The sequence below is a fragment of the Neopsephotus bourkii genome, unplaced genomic scaffold, assembly GCF_033783945.1.
Source record: "Neopsephotus bourkii isolate Nb327-2 ecotype Australia unplaced genomic scaffold, CSIRO-AGI_Nbou_v1 NB_934, whole genome shotgun sequence".
Lineage (NCBI taxonomy): Eukaryota > Metazoa > Chordata > Aves > Psittaciformes > Psittacidae > Neopsephotus > Neopsephotus bourkii.
Genome location: NW_026901428.1, coordinates 219,580 through 239,551, shown reverse-complemented (window position 1 = coordinate 239,551; position 19,972 = coordinate 219,580). Strand labels below are relative to the sequence as shown.

General features: G+C 37.7%; 1 protein-coding gene across 3 annotated transcripts in view; it reads right to left on the bottom strand.

The window, feature by feature from the left end:
- Positions 1-19,972, bottom strand: part of LOC133214750 (versican core protein-like) — a 106,996-nt gene that overhangs the window by 2,035 nt on the left and 84,989 nt on the right. For all 3 annotated transcript variants that reach the window (XM_061357964.1, XM_061357963.1, XM_061357965.1), the window contains exons 11-13: positions 16,537-16,695; positions 15,688-15,770; positions 976-1,120 (exon numbers count right to left, since the gene is read on the bottom strand). In XM_061357964.1, the coding sequence (XP_061213948.1) occupies positions 976-1,120; positions 15,688-15,770; positions 16,537-16,695 (387 nt within the window). The remainder of the gene's footprint in view (positions 1-975; positions 1,121-15,687; positions 15,771-16,536; positions 16,696-19,972) is intronic.

Here is a 19,972-nt window from a genome sequence, read left to right as displayed (position 1 = left end):
GTCTTGCAGACCAAATACAGTAATGATGAAAATTGGAAAACAGCAGATAGTATGGTTACCATTGCCTTTTTGGTTTAAATTTTTGATGTAAATTTGAGCCAAAAAGGTTGGCATAGTCACACAAAGAAGTAATTTTCACTGAAAAGCTGCGAAACCTCAAAACTAGTGAAGTTATTACAAGCATTTAAAAGAAAAGTCTCATTTTCAATAGCTCTCATGTCTTCCTCAGCAATAGACTATTAAAAAAGCACTTAGAACTGACAGATCCATCAAGGTTTAGAGAACATGTTATCAGAATGTTGTAAATGGTAATTGGGAATGATGAAGCTTGCACAAGATTTTGGCTGCTTCCTTACTTTCCCATTGTGAAGAGACAGAGGCAATTCCTAAACTATTCTGTGTAGCCCCTGATGTCAGCCAGGTTTTCTGTATCAGCTCTGACAGTGTATAAACCAATGGATTTTCCAGATTCCAGCTGTGCCATTAAAAAGGTGGTTTGGGAAAGGAGGAAGACAAAGATCAGCATTACTTGATGGGTCAAAAGCATTCACAACTGGAGATGAAAAGCTAACCACATACTAGTGGTCAGCAGCTGCTCTGCCTGCCTGCCTACCAATACTCTGCTTCCCAAATGCTTTACAATAATGCCATTTGAGGAAAGAAGAGTTGGTAATATATTCATGGTATACAAGTAAAGCAGGCCTGCCAGGTACATGAAGACTTCTTTCGCTGAGATCTGCACCTAAGAAGAAATTTGCTTGGTTTTAACCAAGACTTTCAACTGTGTACACTTTTGTGCCTGACTCAAGAACAGATCAGATAGAGATGTAATGTGTGGACAGAAGATGACTTTGTGAGGCTAACTCAGTTGAGGGCTCACTGCACTGGTCATCAGAAATAAGCTAGAATTTGTCATTTTAACTTTGTAAAACTGGGATTTAAAGAATGACGTTCTTGTTACTGGAAACTTTGTACCTGTTCCTTTCTTGCAGGTATAGGTAAGGTGATAATTGCATGGTACATCATTCCACTGCCCATTCTCATGCCATATTATAACAACACAGTCTTCTCCAGCAGAAAAGAAGCTGTCTGGCTGATTTGGTCTCCAGTTCTCATATTGCTGCAGAAAAAAAGGAGCAAAGCTGTTATTCCAGGTGTTGGAGTGTGTTTACATTCCTTTTTTACAGAAGAAAGCACATTACCTTTGGTGAAGAGCAATCTCAATTGTTTGATTCAGGCTGTTAAGCATGAACTAAGCAAAGCTAGATTTATAATATCCTCCCACACTTATTAACAGATTATCTCAATGGGAAAAAATATTCTGATCTAACTTCTCACTTACTATAAACTGATGTCAGGTGGACAAAACAAAATGACACAATTCATGGCAAGCAAAATCTGTTCCTAAGTGTGTTGAAACACATTCTTTCCTACATAGATGTGAAGCGGAATGCCAGGAAATGCGCTAAACAGCACATAACCCTCGTTAGCCCACATCTACCAAATGGTAAATTACAGGCTCTCAGACTCAGATTATTTATTCTCTGACCTCATTTAATGAAGTCATTCAATAGGATGACATGCAGAATTAGGTGTAAAGTAAGTAAAGGTGTCAGAATGTGCCCCCAGATCATCGCAGATTGGTATTTCCATTAAAAAGACCTAGGTGGCAGACTGAGCATATACAGAAGCCTTTCAGCTTTAGAAATGATGATTCAAATTCTGCCCTCTGTAGAAAAACTAGTTTCAGACATCTGTGGATACATATAAATAAAACAAGAAACTGGTGAGTTAATTTTAGAAGTGGAAATCTGATTGTTGGTGTATGACCAGAAAAAAGAATAATAATAAAAAGAACTTTCAAATGCCTGAAAATTATCTTTAGCATATATGTATATATGTTTCTTAGAACTGCACCTGGGCCACAGATCTGGCATATCGATTTGGGCAGTTTGTTCATCAGGATCCAAGCTGGCTACATGCTCCACAGCACTGCAGCTTTCATCCCTGCATCTGCCTAAAGATATGTCCCTACCAAAAGCTGCGGATGCCAGCTGCTGACAAGCTGTGCAGAGCTCCATGCACTGGCTAAAGTGCACGGAGCTAAATACACACATGTGTTCCACTGTAGAGTGCACTTTTTAAAGCATGGCTGAGCTTGTCATTGCAGTGTCACTTTTGAATGAAAATTAAGGAGGATTCAGTCTTTTTTTAATCAATAAACAGGAAAAATAGAAACAAACAGTCACACTGACTGAAAATCTATGCAGTGGTCCTTGGTAGGGGATGTATAGCCTACTGTCCTTGCAGAGGTGAAATAATCTTTGTCCCACTTTTCTTTTCATCTTGATCCCAAATGAAGCACAGAAATTTGAGATTTGCCTAATGTTATGTTTTCTTTTGAAAAGCAAGAGAAAATTTGGGATACTATCCATAGCAATTTTCTTTGGGATTTCTGTTGTGTCAATCCAAGAAGAATTTAACAAAGGATGAAAATAGAATCTGAAAGAACTAAAATTCACATAATTGCCAGACATTTACCAGGCAGCTAGTCCCTTGTATGGTCAAAATGACACAGTTTTGTAGTGCTTATATCTTCCTCAGTGCTTGCATCTTTCTATCTAGAGCTGGCACATATAAATGTCATAAAATTTAGCTTTCTATTTTCTTAACTTTATGAAATAACCCCTATTCACTGCCTGGGCAAACATACTTTAGGAAGAAAATACCCCACACAAGCAGTATTTACTTTACAATGAATCAAAGTATGAAAAAACTGACTTAAATACTTAACCTTTTCCTACCAGGTGTCAACTTAACTATCACAGGTCTTATATTATCCAAGCAATTTAACAATCATGGTCTAAATAAATTTGTTTTGCACTATATTTATTACATTTAATAAAACATCCCCCTTTTTATGTGGAACCAGCTTAATTCAGTCTCTGCATTCCTATATTACATGGTAACATATAGTATAACATACTATAGTATAACATATATACTAACATAAGCCACAATACCTACTAACTCATTTACTCAAGTCCAGAATTCAGCATGTCACGTTAGCTTATAAATGAGAGTCTGAGTTTCTCAAGCACAGTAGCCAAATACCAAACATGTGAGTCAAATGGGATGAGTGGTGTGGGAGGCTTCCTGCAACATATTGTGGAAAAAAAAAGAAAAGCAAACTCTGTGCATATCTCCTGGGACAGGGAGGAGGAAAAGTGGGAGGAAGGAATATGCCCATGCATGGAGCGTATTAATGTAACTTAGTGTGCTCCAAGACCCCATTTCCCAAAGGGTATTTTGGAATGGTATCTGAGCCGAGGGTCTAGCACCTTTTTACAGCAGGTCTGGTTAAGGATGCAAAAAAGAGTTGCCCCACAGGGAAGTGGGGGAAGTCTGAAGTGTTGCAGAGGTGGTGTGAGCAGAAAGAAGTGATCACCTCTGAGTGCCCAACACAGCTGAAAAGATTTGCTAACCTCAGTCACGAGTGTAATGTATGGCTGGTTACATGGCTCAGATGATGGGCAGTAACTTCTTAAAATAAGGCAATCCAATCTTTTTCAAGAATATGCCCAGATGTAAAGACACATAGAAAAATTAAAGAAAGCTAGTGGTAGAAAAGTTTAATCAATACCATCCTGACAACAAACAAAAGACTTCAACAAGCATTGCAGCTGTTTCTGGTGGAAATGATAGTAGAGAGCAGTTTGCTTCCACAGGGATCACAGTGTGGGAATGAAGGATATTTAATGGATGTTGGGGGCATGTGAGCTGAAGGTGCTCAGCAGCTTGCCAGCTCCTGCCCTAAGCAAAATATTAAACTCCATATGCTCTTACTTGCATTACCATAATGACTCCAAAATTTGTGTTTGCTTTGCTGGCAGGGCTGCTGTGTAATGGCAGAGGATTAAATGTAGGCCCTGTGGTTTATGCAAGAATGTCTGATATCCTCCAGCATGACTTGCTGTTACCTCACATCTGATACAGTCATTGCACATATTTATTTTGGCTGAATAATTCTGATACTGCTTGTGTTTGGTGCCAGAATTGCTTAGCAGAGGAAGTTCCAGACTGCTGAATTGCTTTCTTGGGTCTCCACCCAGCTCCTCTGTAGTTTTTCAATTCCTTATTTACCCACTGATAATGAGATAATGATACAAAAAAATTCTCAAAGTTTGAGTGAAATAAGTTGTTGGACAAATAAAATAATATTTTGCTTGCCACTTACAGATTACATTTTTGCATGGCCATGAGCATGATTCTGGTTTTCACTTACCCTAGTGTAAATCAGGGATGGCTGCACTATCTCCAGCAAGTCTACATGAGCAAAAAATTAATGGGAAAGAACCACGTAGCTTAGGTCACATAGTGATTTCTAGTGTTTGTTTCCAAAGGTATCCCTTACAATCTCTCATAGCAAGTGTGCTAAGTGTAAAGACTCCCCTATCCTTGCAATAAGTACAGTAAGCATCTAAGATACTCAAATCATAATTATTCTGTAGGGAAACACTGCTTAAAATATCCTGAATAAGGTGCCTTTTCCAAAGTGTCTATGTCATTTAAGATCCTCATATTTCAATTCATTACTGTCTTTTAGAAAAGTATATTCTATGAAAATAAGGGAAAAAAATAACTTAATTCCTTGGCAACATGTACTGTTCAGGTTTGTTTGGTTTTTAAGATCAAATCCAAAAAAGGTCAGCCATATTCACAGACAAGCCAAAAACTTCTGATATTGTTCCAGCCACCCTGCTTCTAAGTTATGTCTTCATGTGAACTGTCATTGTCCCAGCAGACCGATAAAGCTGCATTAAGGAGCACTGTGTTTGAATTGATAAAGCTCAAGATACCCTTTTGCCAACAACCAATCTCCAGTCAATTCCTTTACCAATACTCTCAGATGTATCATTCATAAGATGCGATTTACGTTTCTTAAAACCTAGACAGATTCAAATGCTAAGTTAACACATGGAAGTAAAGCTCCTAAAACCATTTTAGTCCTCAGTGGAAATACTGATACTAGGTGATCACACAGACAGACCTAAAAAGTATTGCTACCTTTGATTTTAAAGTAACTTTACCATGACACATGTGAAGTTTTCCCCTGGATTAAAATGCAAAGCATTTCCAGACTGTTTTAGGATATATAATCCTAATAAGTGCATGACTCAAAATGTGCTTCAAAGGAGGTTTGTCCCACTACACTATTCTCCTCCAGATATGAAGTGTGCTTTTCTGAGGTGGCTCTGAGGAGGGAAGTTCAAAGTAGTGCAGGGCAGTGAAGGCTGGAATTGGCACACCAAAGGCTTAGGCAGACACCACTGCACCAAATATTCTGCTCAACTTTCAACATCCATGATGGCAAGACACCAGTTTGGTGGGTTTTGTTAAAAAAAAACGAGGTTCCTGTGTAATCAGGTAACTGCAACAACTAGCCTTGGGGGCAGGATTTTGGTCTTTGTAAATTCATTTGGTTCTTTCGGAGACACACCACTAGTCTGTCTTCCCATCATTTCAGGCTGAAAACTGGAGGTCCTGTTATGCTCTTTATGGCTTTAATTATACTGTAATAATTAGTTAATTATTCTTGTGCATTTTTTTTTGTCTGTTTAAACCAAAGTCCACCATGACACATTGGATTTACTTGCTCTAGCCTTCTCTGCTAAACAGCACTGAAAATTTTCCTGTAGACAGAGAGTGCATGGTCTATGGGTTGGAGCTGCAGCTGAGATGGGGTTCAGTTCTTCAGGCTTCCTACGTGGCACTAGACAATGCAGTTGGCTGGCTGATTCACAGCCTGTAAAACAGCGACAATTTGTTTTCTTGCCTCACTGGAGGAGCTTGGATATGATGGTTACAAAAGCCCATGAAGGCATTTTATAAAATTTCACATTCTGGGGGAGGATTTCCTTACATGGCATTGAATTAACTCACAGCCATGATCTGCCAGTTGTGTGACAGGCTGACATTGCACATAAATTAAATCTAAGAAAGCCAGGGTTATAGCAAAAGCTCTAAAGCAGCTAACCTTTTTGGCTAGTCCCTAGCTTTTCTTATACCGATGGTTGCCAGTCAAAATGAATAAGCGTGGCCTTCCCATCATGAACAAGATTCTGCCTTGTGAGAGATTTGTCATTTTAATTTTCAGATAAGCAGCCTTATTTGAGGGACTCATTTCCTTATTAATGAGTAACATGCTCAGCTCTTTCAGAAGTTTGCACCACCAAGGTGCATTTGTGAGTAAGCAGTGTCTCAGCTTTCCAACTCATTTGGAAATTTCAGCCATTCCTTTGTCTTAAAAAGGCATACCAAGTGGCTGAGATCTATTGCTTGGATTTGGCTTTCCAAAATAGTCAACAAACACTGTGTTTAATGAAGCACAACAAAATAAACTACTGATGCAAACAAACCTTTACCACTTGACCGCCTTATTGTCTAAAGGCCAATAACCTTTTATACCTAACTAAAGATAGGAAATAATTTACTAGAAATACATCTATTTGGATTTTCAGGGTTAAGGGTTTCCTTCTGGGGAAAGGAAGCGTGTGTTCAGCATGTTTAAATAAGCTTAAAGTACAAATCTGTCTTGTCACTTTTTGACATTTGTTATTTCCAATGTGATTTTTATTTTCTTTCATTCTGGCTGCTTTCCTGTCTGATTGCTTCTTAATGCAAGACTAATGAGGCAAGTAAAAAGAAAATGACCAAAAACCAAGGAAAGATGTAGGGACTGGCTGACTGGATTCTCTCTGTGCCACTTCATGTTAAAGTGAAGGAACACTTTTTGCCTGATAATTATCACTAAACAAGCTGAAACTATGACTGCAAAGCTTACTGGCTATTGTCCTTCCCCTCACACCCTCCATATGAATAGGAGTGCATTTTTTCACAACAGGAGACAAATTCTTAGAAATCTTTATAAGGAAAGCCCCTAAAGAAGTCCCTCACGTGGAGGTTCTGTTCTAATTAGATAGCTTAGCTAAAAATTACATCTCATTTTCAGTAAGTCCTGGCAACTACCTAGCTTTATAGGTTGGCTGAACTACAAGATCAGAACAAGGTTACAGTGAGTGTATGGATCAGTTCAGAAAACCCTGATTTGTGGCTTACCCTGTTATACAACACCAATTCTGTTACATGAGACACTCATGGGAAGTTTGAAAGGGATTGCATTTCCTTTCAATACAAACAAACTCAGACAGATTACTGTGAAGATTTGGCAATGTCTGAAATACTTCCATTACGTCCACCTAGTATGTAAACATGTTTATACTTAGGGAAAGACTACCTTATAGCATAAGCCCTGCTTCACTTAATTTCACCCCAGCCCTTCAAAGGGTTTTTCTGTTTAATCTTATGAATGGCAGCAGTCTGACAGAACTCACCAAAAGTATTTGTAAGGTTGAAAACTTCATTCAGTGGGTGATTAAGCACATATCTTGCTTTGAAGATATATGTGGTGCCCTAAACTCTATAGGGTAGATCACATGCACCATACAGACACATGACAAAATAACTTGTCAGGAGGGACCAAGCTAAATGTGTTGGTAAATCTTTGCTGGGAGAGATTCTAGTCTGTTTGAAGACAACTGCTATCTTTAAACTTTTGTAGAAGTACACACATATGTAGAAGTACACACAAAACCCACATCTCATGAGCCTGATATTTTTTGGATCATGGCTTCCCTTGAGCCCTTAATCTGAGCTTTATTTGCATGAGACTTGGGAAACTGGCAGGATCTGGATGTTAACAACCTGTGTGAAAGATTTCACTTGAGTGTTTTTGGTAACAGAGCAGTGGGATTTATAAAAAAATTCTTTGATTTCCTATGCAATAGTTGGAAAAAGAAAAGACTCTGAATAACATAAACTCATTTATATTTATGAATATCCACAAGCACTGATTGATTGCAGATTGAATAAGCAGTAAAATCTAAGGAAAAATAAATTTGGGAAAGAAATTTAAGGAACACAAACAACACAAGTGAAACAGGCCAGCTGATAGAGCTCAAACATAAAAGCAGTATCAATCCCACATTGGGGAGAGTTGATGGTGTTATGGAGTAGATGACTAACTTTTTGTCAGTAATTTAAAACAATACTGTAGTATGATAACATTTCTGTTAAGACCACTAAGTATGTCAAGGAACATCCACTAGATGGCAATGTCTACTCACTTCTGAGTCCAGCTTCTAACTTCGAGCAGTTTAATAGTTCAATTTAATAATTTAATAATTCAGAAAATTTGCCTTTTATTAACTCTTTAAAAGTAAATTGAAGCCAGTGGACACAACTCCATTGACTTGTGTCCGCTCTGTAGCAACTCTCCTTAGTGTAAAAACTTCCATCATCACACACAGTACAGTTCAATTCTGCAGTTATGCTGTGCTTTCTTGATTGTCAGAAGGCACTGTTGCACAGAGACTGAAAAATGAGTGACAAAAAGCTGGTGAAATTCTCTTGCTAATGGGCAGATGTTTTACTGTGGAAGCAAAGAATTGCAGAGTGTTACGTTTTGGTTGGTATAATACATGTTCTTTGGAAATCACACTAACATAACTACATATTATCAACATGATGGAAATTGTGTTGGGGTGTGACTTATTCTTTTTGTGCACAACTACCAGGAGAGCCACTGAAAACGGGAAAATCCTGGACTTTGTCATTTATATCAACAATTACTGCAAGTTTGAAGCTGTCCAAGAGATTTAGCCCAGAGCCAACCATAACGAGGCTCTGAAGTAACTGCTGACCCTCCTGGTAAAAATAAGACAAAACGCCACTTTGTCCAAGAGGCTCTCCTTACTGCCTGCGACATACTGAACTAAAACCATACCTGCCATTAATAATGTTATATAGCTCTCCATTTAAATGCAGGTCAAATGAGCATCTCACAAAGAGGCTGTAATGACTGACTGCAGCACAAAACCAAAAAGTTTGGTAAATTTAAAATCTCCTTCTCCAAGGATCCTGTGGGACATGTGTACAATGAGCTTTTTGTTTGCAGCTGACTACAGTGCTTTTTAGTTTGTTTGCTTTGTTTAACCTTCAGAGGCAGGCCCCTTCCCTACAATACTACATGCCTTTTGAAGGTTTTCCTGTTCAATAAAGTTACTCTTTCTGAGAGGGGTGAAGTTACATATTTGCTCGAGTTAAGGCATTCTGATTCACTGACCAATAAATGCAGGAAAAGAGAGGGCTTTATTTTTTGCCAGAAAAAAAACCAAAACTTCTGGTTTGTTTTCCTCTTGGTTTTGTTGTTTGGTTTTGGTTCTTTTTGGTTTTTTTTTTTAAATGTAGCTACCTAACACTGACAACCTGAAGTCTAGCATTGCAAAACACAAAGCATAAATGCTCCTATGCTGAACAGAATTAAAACTAACAGAGAGTCTCTGACAGTTTTAAAAGTGGCAATATGCCCCATTACTTTCCTAGCTGGTAGCATTCTCCAAGTGACAGACAATCTGGCCACAGACACTAGCCAGCTCCTTATTACAGCACTAATCTTATGTAATGGGAGTGAGCTCACCGCCCTACAAAGCACTAATTATCAACAGCATTTTCCAAAGGATATGAGTAACTCCCCTTGTGAGACAGAGGCCCAAGGCACAACCCCAAGTAGCTGTATGTGCATAACATGAATAGCTCTAAAGGACGCCTTTACCGGCTGTGTCTCCTCACAAGGGTCCTTAACACCAGTAATCCAAATACAATGGAGAAGCTGCCAAAAGCAGCACCACATTTTTTCTATTTGGATGGGTGTGCTTTACCGCTGTAAAAGTTACTATTCACAGAACTAAGAGAATTATTTAATTTCCTAAGATATTTTCAAATGTCACATTCTGTTCACTTTGATCAAGCCAATTATTAAATGTCTCTACTGATAATGTAAGTTTTGTTATTTTGTAGTCTGAGCTACATCAAATTGAAAATATATAAAGATCTAAGTAGGCACAGACAAATTCCTCTTTTCACATAGCTGTATGAAGATTTAGGCTTTGCTTTCTTTTCCCATATCACTGTGATTTTTTCCAAAGGTACTTGCTTTTATTGCTTAAAACTTCCTATGATAATTATGGGATGAAAATTGTCTGTGATTCATCTTTAAAAGAGTTGTTCACTATCAAAGACAAAAGTCTACAGAAAAGTGTAAAGTACAATTTTGATTCTGTATTTTTTTTAATGTAAACAATGTCTCACATATACCCATTTTCCTTCTTGTGTAGATTGTAAATCAGAGGAAAACTTATGATTGCTCACACAAAATGCCAATGGAATGGCCCAGAAACTACAGAAAAAAAGGAGATCCAACAGAACATACCCTTTAAAATACTATATTATTTTCTTCTGCCTCTTGCATCTGTCAGTGTAATCATACTTGAAAGGTCTTAAACAGAAATTAGCTTGATTTTCAGGAAGTAATTAATAATGAAGCTCTAAAAATGTTGGGATTCTGTGATTTCTCTGAACACACTTTAGTACCTGCTCTCACTGCCTTCACCTTTAAGATAAATTATCTGAAATTAACGATTAGGCAGATATGCTAAAATTTGCAGCTTACAAATTCCCTTCCTACTGGTCCATGCAATCTTGGATGTTGCTGGCATTCCCAGTCCATGCTTGTGGCAGTGGCTCCTAATCTCTAGTTCTCACCGAACTTGCACCACAAGTGAGGAGCTAGGGTTCCCAAAAAAGCATTCAATTTTTATGTTATACTAGCACAGCTGCAATCAGCTCTTTTCCCTTAATATAAAAAAGGAACTGTTGCTGCTGCCAAAGTGTTTTTCATGTGGTCCATCAACATGAATCCACCTCTCCCAACCACCAGAAACACTAAAAAATAATTTCTTTCAAAACCAGAAAAAATCAAAGGAAAAAAGAAAAAGAAAAGAAAGAGGGGAGGGGGAAGAAAAAGAAAAGACAGAGAGAGCAGGAACACATTGTAGATGAGAAAAGACTGTTTCATGCCACAGGGATACAGTACAGCAAATCAGAACAAATTAGTTTCATATGGGTGGCCAGCAATGGATTCCACAGTTTAGCATAATTATAGCTTATTTTGTTCTGCATATTGGACAAGGTAGCCTAAGCTTAGCCAAGGAGCTCCTTTGAAGAAGCGCTCTGACCTTAGCCAAGAAGCTCTCAATTTGTTGGGGTTTTTTTAATAAATTTCAAAAAAAGACAAATATAATCAAATTTGCCTGGCCAATAACATTCAATGAAATTAATAATCAGTTACCTGGAAAGTAATCTGTTTATGGAAAAATAGCACCTGAACTGACTTCAGGGCATGAGAGGTATGACAGAGATACTTTGTTCATGTTACTTTGCACTTTTTGCCCCCAGTTTGTGTTTGGGTGCAGCATGCTGAAAAGGTGTATTTTACCAGGAGATGGTGAGACTTTATCTGAACAACTCAATCCATTGCATAAGAGGATGCCATTTTGCCTGAAAGGCAGGAAACTCCTGAGCAGTTTTAAGTTAAAAATCACTTTACAATTAAGAAATAAATCTGCCAAATTCCCCTAAAAGCACACAGATAACTGCATCAAATGCTGCAGTGTGGTAGATCAAAAAGTCTCAAGTTCTTTTTGCAGGAACAGAGCCTACAGTATCTGTACTACAGATTTAGGAGTATCCCCATTTATATTTTGTTAGGAAAATTTTCCTTGTCTTAATGGTTCCTGTTATGAAAAACAGGTAGAGAAATATGAACAAATGTCATATGTACAAAAAAGTTTTAAATAGAACTCATTGCATTCTTGCTGAATCTGATTACACTTGTTTCATTACTCAATACACCAACATTTTCCTTGAGGAACTCAGAGAATCAGAGCATGTATTTACAAGATCATTCTTCGTTTATTCCAAGACTTGTTTACTGACAATATTTTTGCAAGTTAAATGTAAATTCCAGTTGATATGTGAAAAACGCGCAGAGTAGAGGGGTTTTTGACTGCTTCTACTTTTGATGAATTGCTAACAGCCAGATTTTCTATAGAAAGAAAATGTCAAAATACCAAAAGTGGCTGACTATAGTTCCACTATAGTCCCTAGTCCACTACCAGGCACCTGAAATGATTACCTGTTTTCAGTAGGGCTGTGAGCCTATCAAGGGTACATTATATTCATTTTAAGTTTCCCAGTAAGAATCTTAATTCTATATGCTCACTTTGGTAGCATTACCCACATACCCTGAAACAGAAACAAACTTATCATAACACTGAAGGGGTAAGAATTGGTCTCATCTGGACACTACACAGAAAACTGACTGGTTCTTGTTTATTTGATTGGTGAAACTACCATCTCCTGATTCATGAAGTAAGGGAAATTTCCACAACCTCATCTGAGAATTAAAGTTTTCTCACATTACTAGGCCAATGACAAAGGTGATTTTATCACTCTTATCTCACATGAGTTGACAAGAATTGTGCTCCCTGGATTTTGGGAACCGAAAGAAGTGAGACAGCACAAGATCTATGTGGCAGTGCTGCATGTGACTCTAAAGCAGCTAAGTGGGTATGTATATCCAATAGCTCACTGTAGTTAGAGACAACGTGCAATGCACTTGGAAGTACCTTTATTGGTCTCCACTAAGGAACTCATGTACGTGCTTTGTCCAACTACAGTACTTGATGGTGCCTGGCTCTTAGCTTCAGTTTAAAAAAATCTCGAGAAACACAACTTGGCATGAGCTGAAAGTGCCAAAAATTGAGTAATTCCCTTCCAGCGAATTCATTGGTTGAACTACCTTTTAGGTGGAAAGAAAATAAAAAAAAAGTTATTTGATCCCTTTTCCAAAAAATTGCTAATAAAATGCATGCCAACACCTGGCAAAAGAGTTCCTGTTCAATTGAATATTTTGGTGTGGGTTTCCTTACATCCATGGGAAATGAGTACCAAAGTAATGCATTACTTTGTTCCATAATCTCCAATGGTAGAGTCTGTGTTTCAATGATTCCTAATTCTTGGGTTGGTTTGGTTTATTTTCTAATTTTCTAATGGTTCAGAAAAAAACCCTAGGCCAGCTGCACACTGGGCCAACAATTTCATCCACAACACGTTTTGCTGTTGCTGCTGTTGCTTTTTGTTCTTTTAGCATCAAAATTATTTTTTTTCTTTTAATCCAAAATCTAATAAAATCGTGTAAGCATGATTTTCAGATGAAAGCGAGCTGTATTGGCAGAAAAATTGAACAAGTATCAAGGTAAAGATGAATGTACATCACTTGTAAATGACACAATCTACCTAAGAATATAATGACTTTTCTGATAGTATTCTAACAAAACTCCTATACCAGGGGAATCCTCAGCAGATGAGAAAATTTCCTCCATGCCAGAAGTGTTGAATAGAATTGTAGGTAGGTAATATAATATTGGAGAAAATATGGACCTGGGCAACAAAGTTAGAAACAGCTGAATTACAGATGCACCCTGATATCTAGAACACAAGAATTATTTAGATATAGTTTTTTGCTGTATGCATGAGCTGCCCCAAATCTCAGACATTCAAGTTAGAACCTGAGCGTAGAGTGAATTCTGATTTTTATGATCACAAGTTATATTAATGCATTTAATGCTGTCATGACTGCTCTTCACTTGCAAATACATAAACGATGCAACATTTTGACACACACAGCATTTAAATTCATTGGAATTTTAAGACATACTCAGAGAAACACATTCGAGGCAGATATATTTAATATATGATATCCACATTAATTACTAAAGAAGCAGTAAGTCACTGTAACCACAAGAGTGGTTACAAAGTATGAAAAATGAGTTAAAAACTAGGGAAAAGGAGCAAATGAGGAAGTTGCTCAGAACCACAGTATCCAGAAACCATATGGAATAAGTTATGAAGGAAAGCCATTGAAACAATGAACATAAGTTATTTCAAGAGACACCTAAATTGTTTCTGAAGGAAGAGGCAGAGGGGAAGTTGTTAAAAATAAAAGTGGAAAAAAGATCAATCGAATGAGAAATCTGTTTGACAGATGGTCTTACTTTGCTCTTAAATATCTTCATTTCATAATATTGAAAATTAGAAATTTAATACTACATTTGCACAGTAGCCTGAATAAAATAAAAAAATAAATAAATCTCAGCCCTAATTTTAATTTCCTTCAATCAATTATTCAGTGGCATACCAAATTTGTCTTTGGAATATATGAACATATATCTTGTTTTACATTTCCCAGAGTAAGATGGGCTGCCGCTTCAGGCACTACATTTATACCCAAATTAATCTCACCTAATTTCAGATCCCTTAGTGAAGCATAGTGAAGCATCCCTTGACGAAATACTGCAGATGGCCTCAACCACCCCTGAGCTCCAACCAGAGCTAAACCATGCTCAAGTGGGTGCCTATTACTGTCAGTGAGGTGTAAGAAGACTCATGAGGAGACAGAGAATAACTCATCCAGAAGGAGTACAGTTCACAGTAATCGTCCTTCTTGTGCTCCCCAAAATACATGAGGACAGGGAAGATAAAATGATTAAATTAAATTCTTCTGCTACATCCTGCAAGACTTTGTGGCTCCAAGCACAAATGAGTGCATTGGTACCAACACAGATGCACTGAACCATCAGTCAGGGCAACAAAATGTTTCATTATCTTTTTCTTTTCCCCTGTGTTGTCACCTGACATCATGGTAATTTCCCCAAGAAATGGCTTTTTTACAAGTCACTTTAGAGGACTTTAAAACTCTGGTTGTTTGCATGAAATGGTAATAAACAAAGCCTGTTTTGCCCTACGTGTCTTTCTCCATAAGTTGTGGTCACATGGCATGCAGAAATGATCATTGCGTGCATGTGTGAGAATGTGCACATGTGTTTCCAGATGCTTTCTTTAAGAAGAATTCACAACTAGAAAAGAAAATAATAAGCATGAACAGTTTGCTCATTTGGTTGGTTTTTTATGTAGTGTTTTCCAAAGGGTATTAAATAGCAACAAATCACCTGTCACTTCTACAAAACAGCCTGTTTTCAGTTGGAAAAAGCTCAATCATTTCCTCTATCCACCAATTCTTTTATCTAGGTTAGTTAAGGGTGGGTAGAGAGTGTTCTCCCTCTACTTCTGGTGATTTTCCTTCTTGTTTTAAGGCAATAAGAGGTATCAACAGCATCTTAAATTTTTATGAACAGATTATTGGTTACAGGCCTCTTGAACCACCTAAGGATGGCTGCTTCCCTGTTCTAGATGTTCTGCCATATAGATCAGAACAATCTCCAGCAATACTTGAGAAGTTCATTTGTGCACTTTCACAGATCCAGCAAACACAAGAGCTTGAATATCATATCCTCATCTGAAAAAAACCCCATGTTATTCCATATACAGAACAGAGAGAAGAATTGCCACATGAGTCCTTGTATAGGACCATAAAAGGACAAGCCAGCCTAGCAGAGACCCTTAAACTGTGGTCTCAGACTTGACTTTTTTTTTCTGTTTGGAGGCTTTGAGAGCTCCCACATGTGAAATAGTAAGAACTAAAAATTAAGATTTCAGTACTATGCCACCAAATAGTAGTTATCCCTGAACAAAAGTTTGCTGGCTGTTTGCTTGGGTGTATATTTAGTGACTGCATTTTTTCATACAGCTTCGCTCATTCCTAGTGCAAATCTGATAAGCCACCACAAAAAGAAATGAACAAGTGATTTAATTTCAAAGGCATCTTACCAGTGGGCTACCATCAGTCCATCGGAAATCACGCTCAAACATCTTGTCATTGAGGCCAATCCACTGGTAGTCATGCCCAATGCCTAAGGAACCAGAAGGATATTTTTATTAACCTTCACATAAATGGAAGAGATTTCACCAAAGAAAATTAAAAGAATTTGCACAGAATGAATCAGAGACCATGTTCTTAAGGTTCTCCCACTCATTATGCAAACAACTATTTACAGACTGGTTTTCAACTTTTCCATTTTATTTTGGTGTGTCTCTGAAAATGCAGATTCTTATCTAACAGTTTATAACAAACCAGTCCCTTATCTCCTGATGGCACAGCCCTAAGGAAGATTAATTTCCTACCTGAGTGCATTTGAGGAGAAGGAAAAGAAAAATTAAAAAAAAAAAATAAAAGCATGTATTTTAATCTACGTTTTTCAAGTTTTGTTTAAGCTATGACCAGTGTTGTCTAGATTGTGCAACAAAACATATAGGAACTACTTCTTTATGCCCATTTAATACAACATGTGGTAGTGTGGTCATTGATATCAGGTGCATAAAGTATCCAAAGCCTTCAAACTAAAAAAGATTTCTTCAGTTTTCAATGCCAGAACATTAATTCTTGTTTTTATCCTCAAAACCAAAGTATTTTCAATGTAACATATAATAACTTAATAGCGATAGGGAGCTTGGTTTGGTTGCAAAAGTAAACATGAAGAACACAAAGTGTGCCTTTTAAACATTCTAAAAGTATATTTTAAGATTGAGATGTAAAAGGCTGAGTGATCAGGAGGATATTTCACTAGCTCTCAGCCCTCAAAGCCTGCTCTTGTTTGGAGGAATCCTAACAGTACATACGGTTCACAAAGATCTGCTCCTCATGAGACAAGATGCTTGTCAAGTGTGCTCCCTGGAGACGGCATTCCCTTTCTGCCGTGTCCCACGTACGCCGATGGGCAAAGTATTTGTAGCACTGTCCTTGGAACTTGTGCCAGCCATAATCACAGGTCTCTGTGTCTGTGACAAGCAAACAAATCACTGTCAATGGGTACATAACACAGGCATGTTCCATGCAAATAGATGGATTTTCCACAGGACAAACATTCAAGAAGATAGCCATCCATTAAATAGTACAAACGCAAACCTTCAACACTCATCTTTGAGACCTTACTACATTTTCAGGTAGTTCTATCTAACCACATTCAGTACAAGCTGCAAGAACATTACTTGTGTGCGGAGTATAACTGCAACTGGTAACTTGTGAACTTCCACTGATAAAGTTGTGCTGTATGTGGACAAATTCAGGATATCTTCAGTCCATAACTCTGAATAAATGAAATACCCAAGAAGTTTCATCAATTCCCAAACAAATCCATGCCTGAAAGCAATCTTTCCAGAGATGTAGATACATTCTGGGTATGAAATTGGATTTGTTATTTTCAGTGAGTCAATATAATCAACAGCCAATACCATGCTTTGGCTAAACAGGATCTTTCCGCATATAGTACAGAAAATGCTAAATACTACAGAACATGCCAAGGATATATGACTGCAAACTCTTTACCAATACTATTTCTTAGGTTTGAGCAGCTATCAACTGAAAGACAACTGTATGATAATTTTTCTGACAAAACAAGGCTGGTTCTTGTTTTGTAGCAGGAAGAGGACGTTCACATCCTGAAGCACAAAGTATATATATATTTTTTTTTTTACAGACTTAAATCTTCGCAGATAAAAACTAAATTGTACATGTACATAAATGGGTTTAAAAATGCAAACATATCTCTTCAGAGGCTTACCAGAATTTCTCTGACAATTTCTGGTAATGCCAATAACACTGAAATCATTGTCTTAGGAGTCTGGTATCAAAAAACATTTTCTGAAAGTCATCAGTACAGACATAAATGTACCAAATACAGACACATAATAGAGCTTACAATGATTATATCTCTTCAACAAGCAGTAGAAAACCGCTTGTGCTTTGAGAAACACCGGCTTTGAAAAACGAATGTAATCTATACTACCAACCTCTTAGTTTTTTATCTTTTCCCTCTTTGTATGCTGTATGAGGTACAGGATGCTTTAATCTCTGGCATTTAGGCCATTTTAAAGTTTAGTCTGCCTCTGGCTTTCTAGAACATTTGCTTAACCACACAGTGTTGACTAACAGTGCTATGTCCTTTGTGAAGGCTCTTAAGGTTTTATTATCCATCTTGTTCAAGGACTGCCTTGTCCCACAGGAAAGAAGTCAGATAATAACAAGCAGCACTGCATGCTGAGAAAATCATAGCCAGAGAGCATTTCCAGGCTATTCTAATCAAGCTTTCCCTGAGCTCTGCTAGGGAAGAAGTGCACAAGTCAGGAGATCTGCTGAAAGTCAAACAGGGGAGGCAAAGAGGCTGGAAAACATGAAACCTAGAAGACCCAGTTCAAAGAATGAGATATAATGGCCTTAGCATGAATCATAAATAATAAGGTTTCTTTTCTTAAGGTAGAAGATGCCAGACAGTGACATAGATACTCTTAGTTGCAAGTCATGCACTGCAGGGCACATAGAACACCTCCCTCATCATATATGGCACGTTATTTTCCAAAAGGGAAGAGCTGAATAACTCCTGCACCTTTCTGTAGCCTAAGTCTACAAAGACAGAAAAACTAGATCTGAAGGCTACAAAATACACAGGAATTTTAGAAAAGGAAGAGAAGTTTTTGGGTTATGTTGGCTTGGGGGGGGGGGGGGGGAATTATTGATTTGTTTGGGGTTTTTTCAGAGGATAGATTGATGATAAGAGGAAATGGAGAGGAGGCTAGAGCATGGAAAAGGCAAAACAGGCAAATAAAAATGTGGGGACTGTTCCATCTCTGCAAAACTCCATCCTGTGTATGTCTTATTAAGTTAAAAATTCTCAAAGGGTGACACAAAGGTAAGGTCTTCACATGGGTATAAGTTTTTAATGCCTTTACTGGACCAATAAAAGGCTAATTGCAGGTGGCTATAAATTTTGTGACTCAATCACATGTGAACAGAGTAAGTGCAAGCACTTAACTGAATACAATACTCCATGTTCATTGTATATTTATCCAGGGAGGTAATCACACATTTCCGTAACCTTTTTCCAGAACGTGATGGAAAGACTGAAACCCTGCTTGCCATATTTATGGTGTTTTAAAAGTTGCCTGGCTAGTCTTAAGATTTATGACAATTTCCAGGCTTGCTTAATGATGTGTGCAAGAAGTTACTTACACAGCTTCTGTTCTCTGTAACTGGAATTGTATGTGTATAACATCTCTAAACACTGCATTAAGAAAAAAATCCCTCTGTAGGTTTAATACATAGACACACTTTTTCAATAGCTGCAATAAGCTGCTGACAATAGGTCCACTGTCCTTAACGAAATTCCATAAGAATCTAAAAGAAAATAAAGACTTGAACACACAGGTACTAGAACACAATGGAAGTCTCACTCAGTGGTGAATTTTCTTTCTGACTGTCTGCCTTCAGCTAATGAACAAATGTTTAAGGCCCATTAGTCCACACATTTTGAGGATAAATCCATTTCCCTACTAAATATTCAAAATAAACCCTTTTCAGATGAAAGACATCAATTAGAGACCATCTGTTTTCAGAAAGTATCTTTGCTGATACCTTCTCAAATACTTCCATCCCAAGCTACCATGCTCTGAGAACAAAGTGAATCAAATGAGACCAAAATAATCACAGACATTTGAACAATGAACTTGGTTTGTAAGGAAACATTCTCCCTGATATGCTTTTAAAAAACATCAATTTTTTTTTTTGTTTTCAGAGACTGGAAGAGAACAGCTGTTTGTATTATCCCAAAGAAGGATGTCCCATAACAAACACATATGTGCCATTTTGGCACAAAAGCCCATGCATGCAGCTGCATTTGATAAACAGGCTAGCCTAGGTGTGCCTGCAAAGATCCTGCAGCCAAGAAAGCCAAACCTGAAGTTTAAGACACAAACACTGTTCCTTGAAAGCAGGTAGACACCAGTTAGAATAGCAAAAGGAGAAAAAGAAAAGGAGGAAGGAAGTAAGAGGAAAATCTAAACAGGTGCTCATACAGTTATCATAAAGAACATTTATCTGGACACTGAGAGCTCTCATCAGGGGTTTTCACAGAGGGATGACAATGGAAAGACTGATGACTCTCCCAGAGTAAGATTCACACCAAGATCTACTGCAGCCTGCAGTCGTACTTCGGAAAGTGTTCTTGGGATATTTCGGCATTTTAAGAAGTGTTGTTCAAATGTCACCAAGTGACATTCAAAA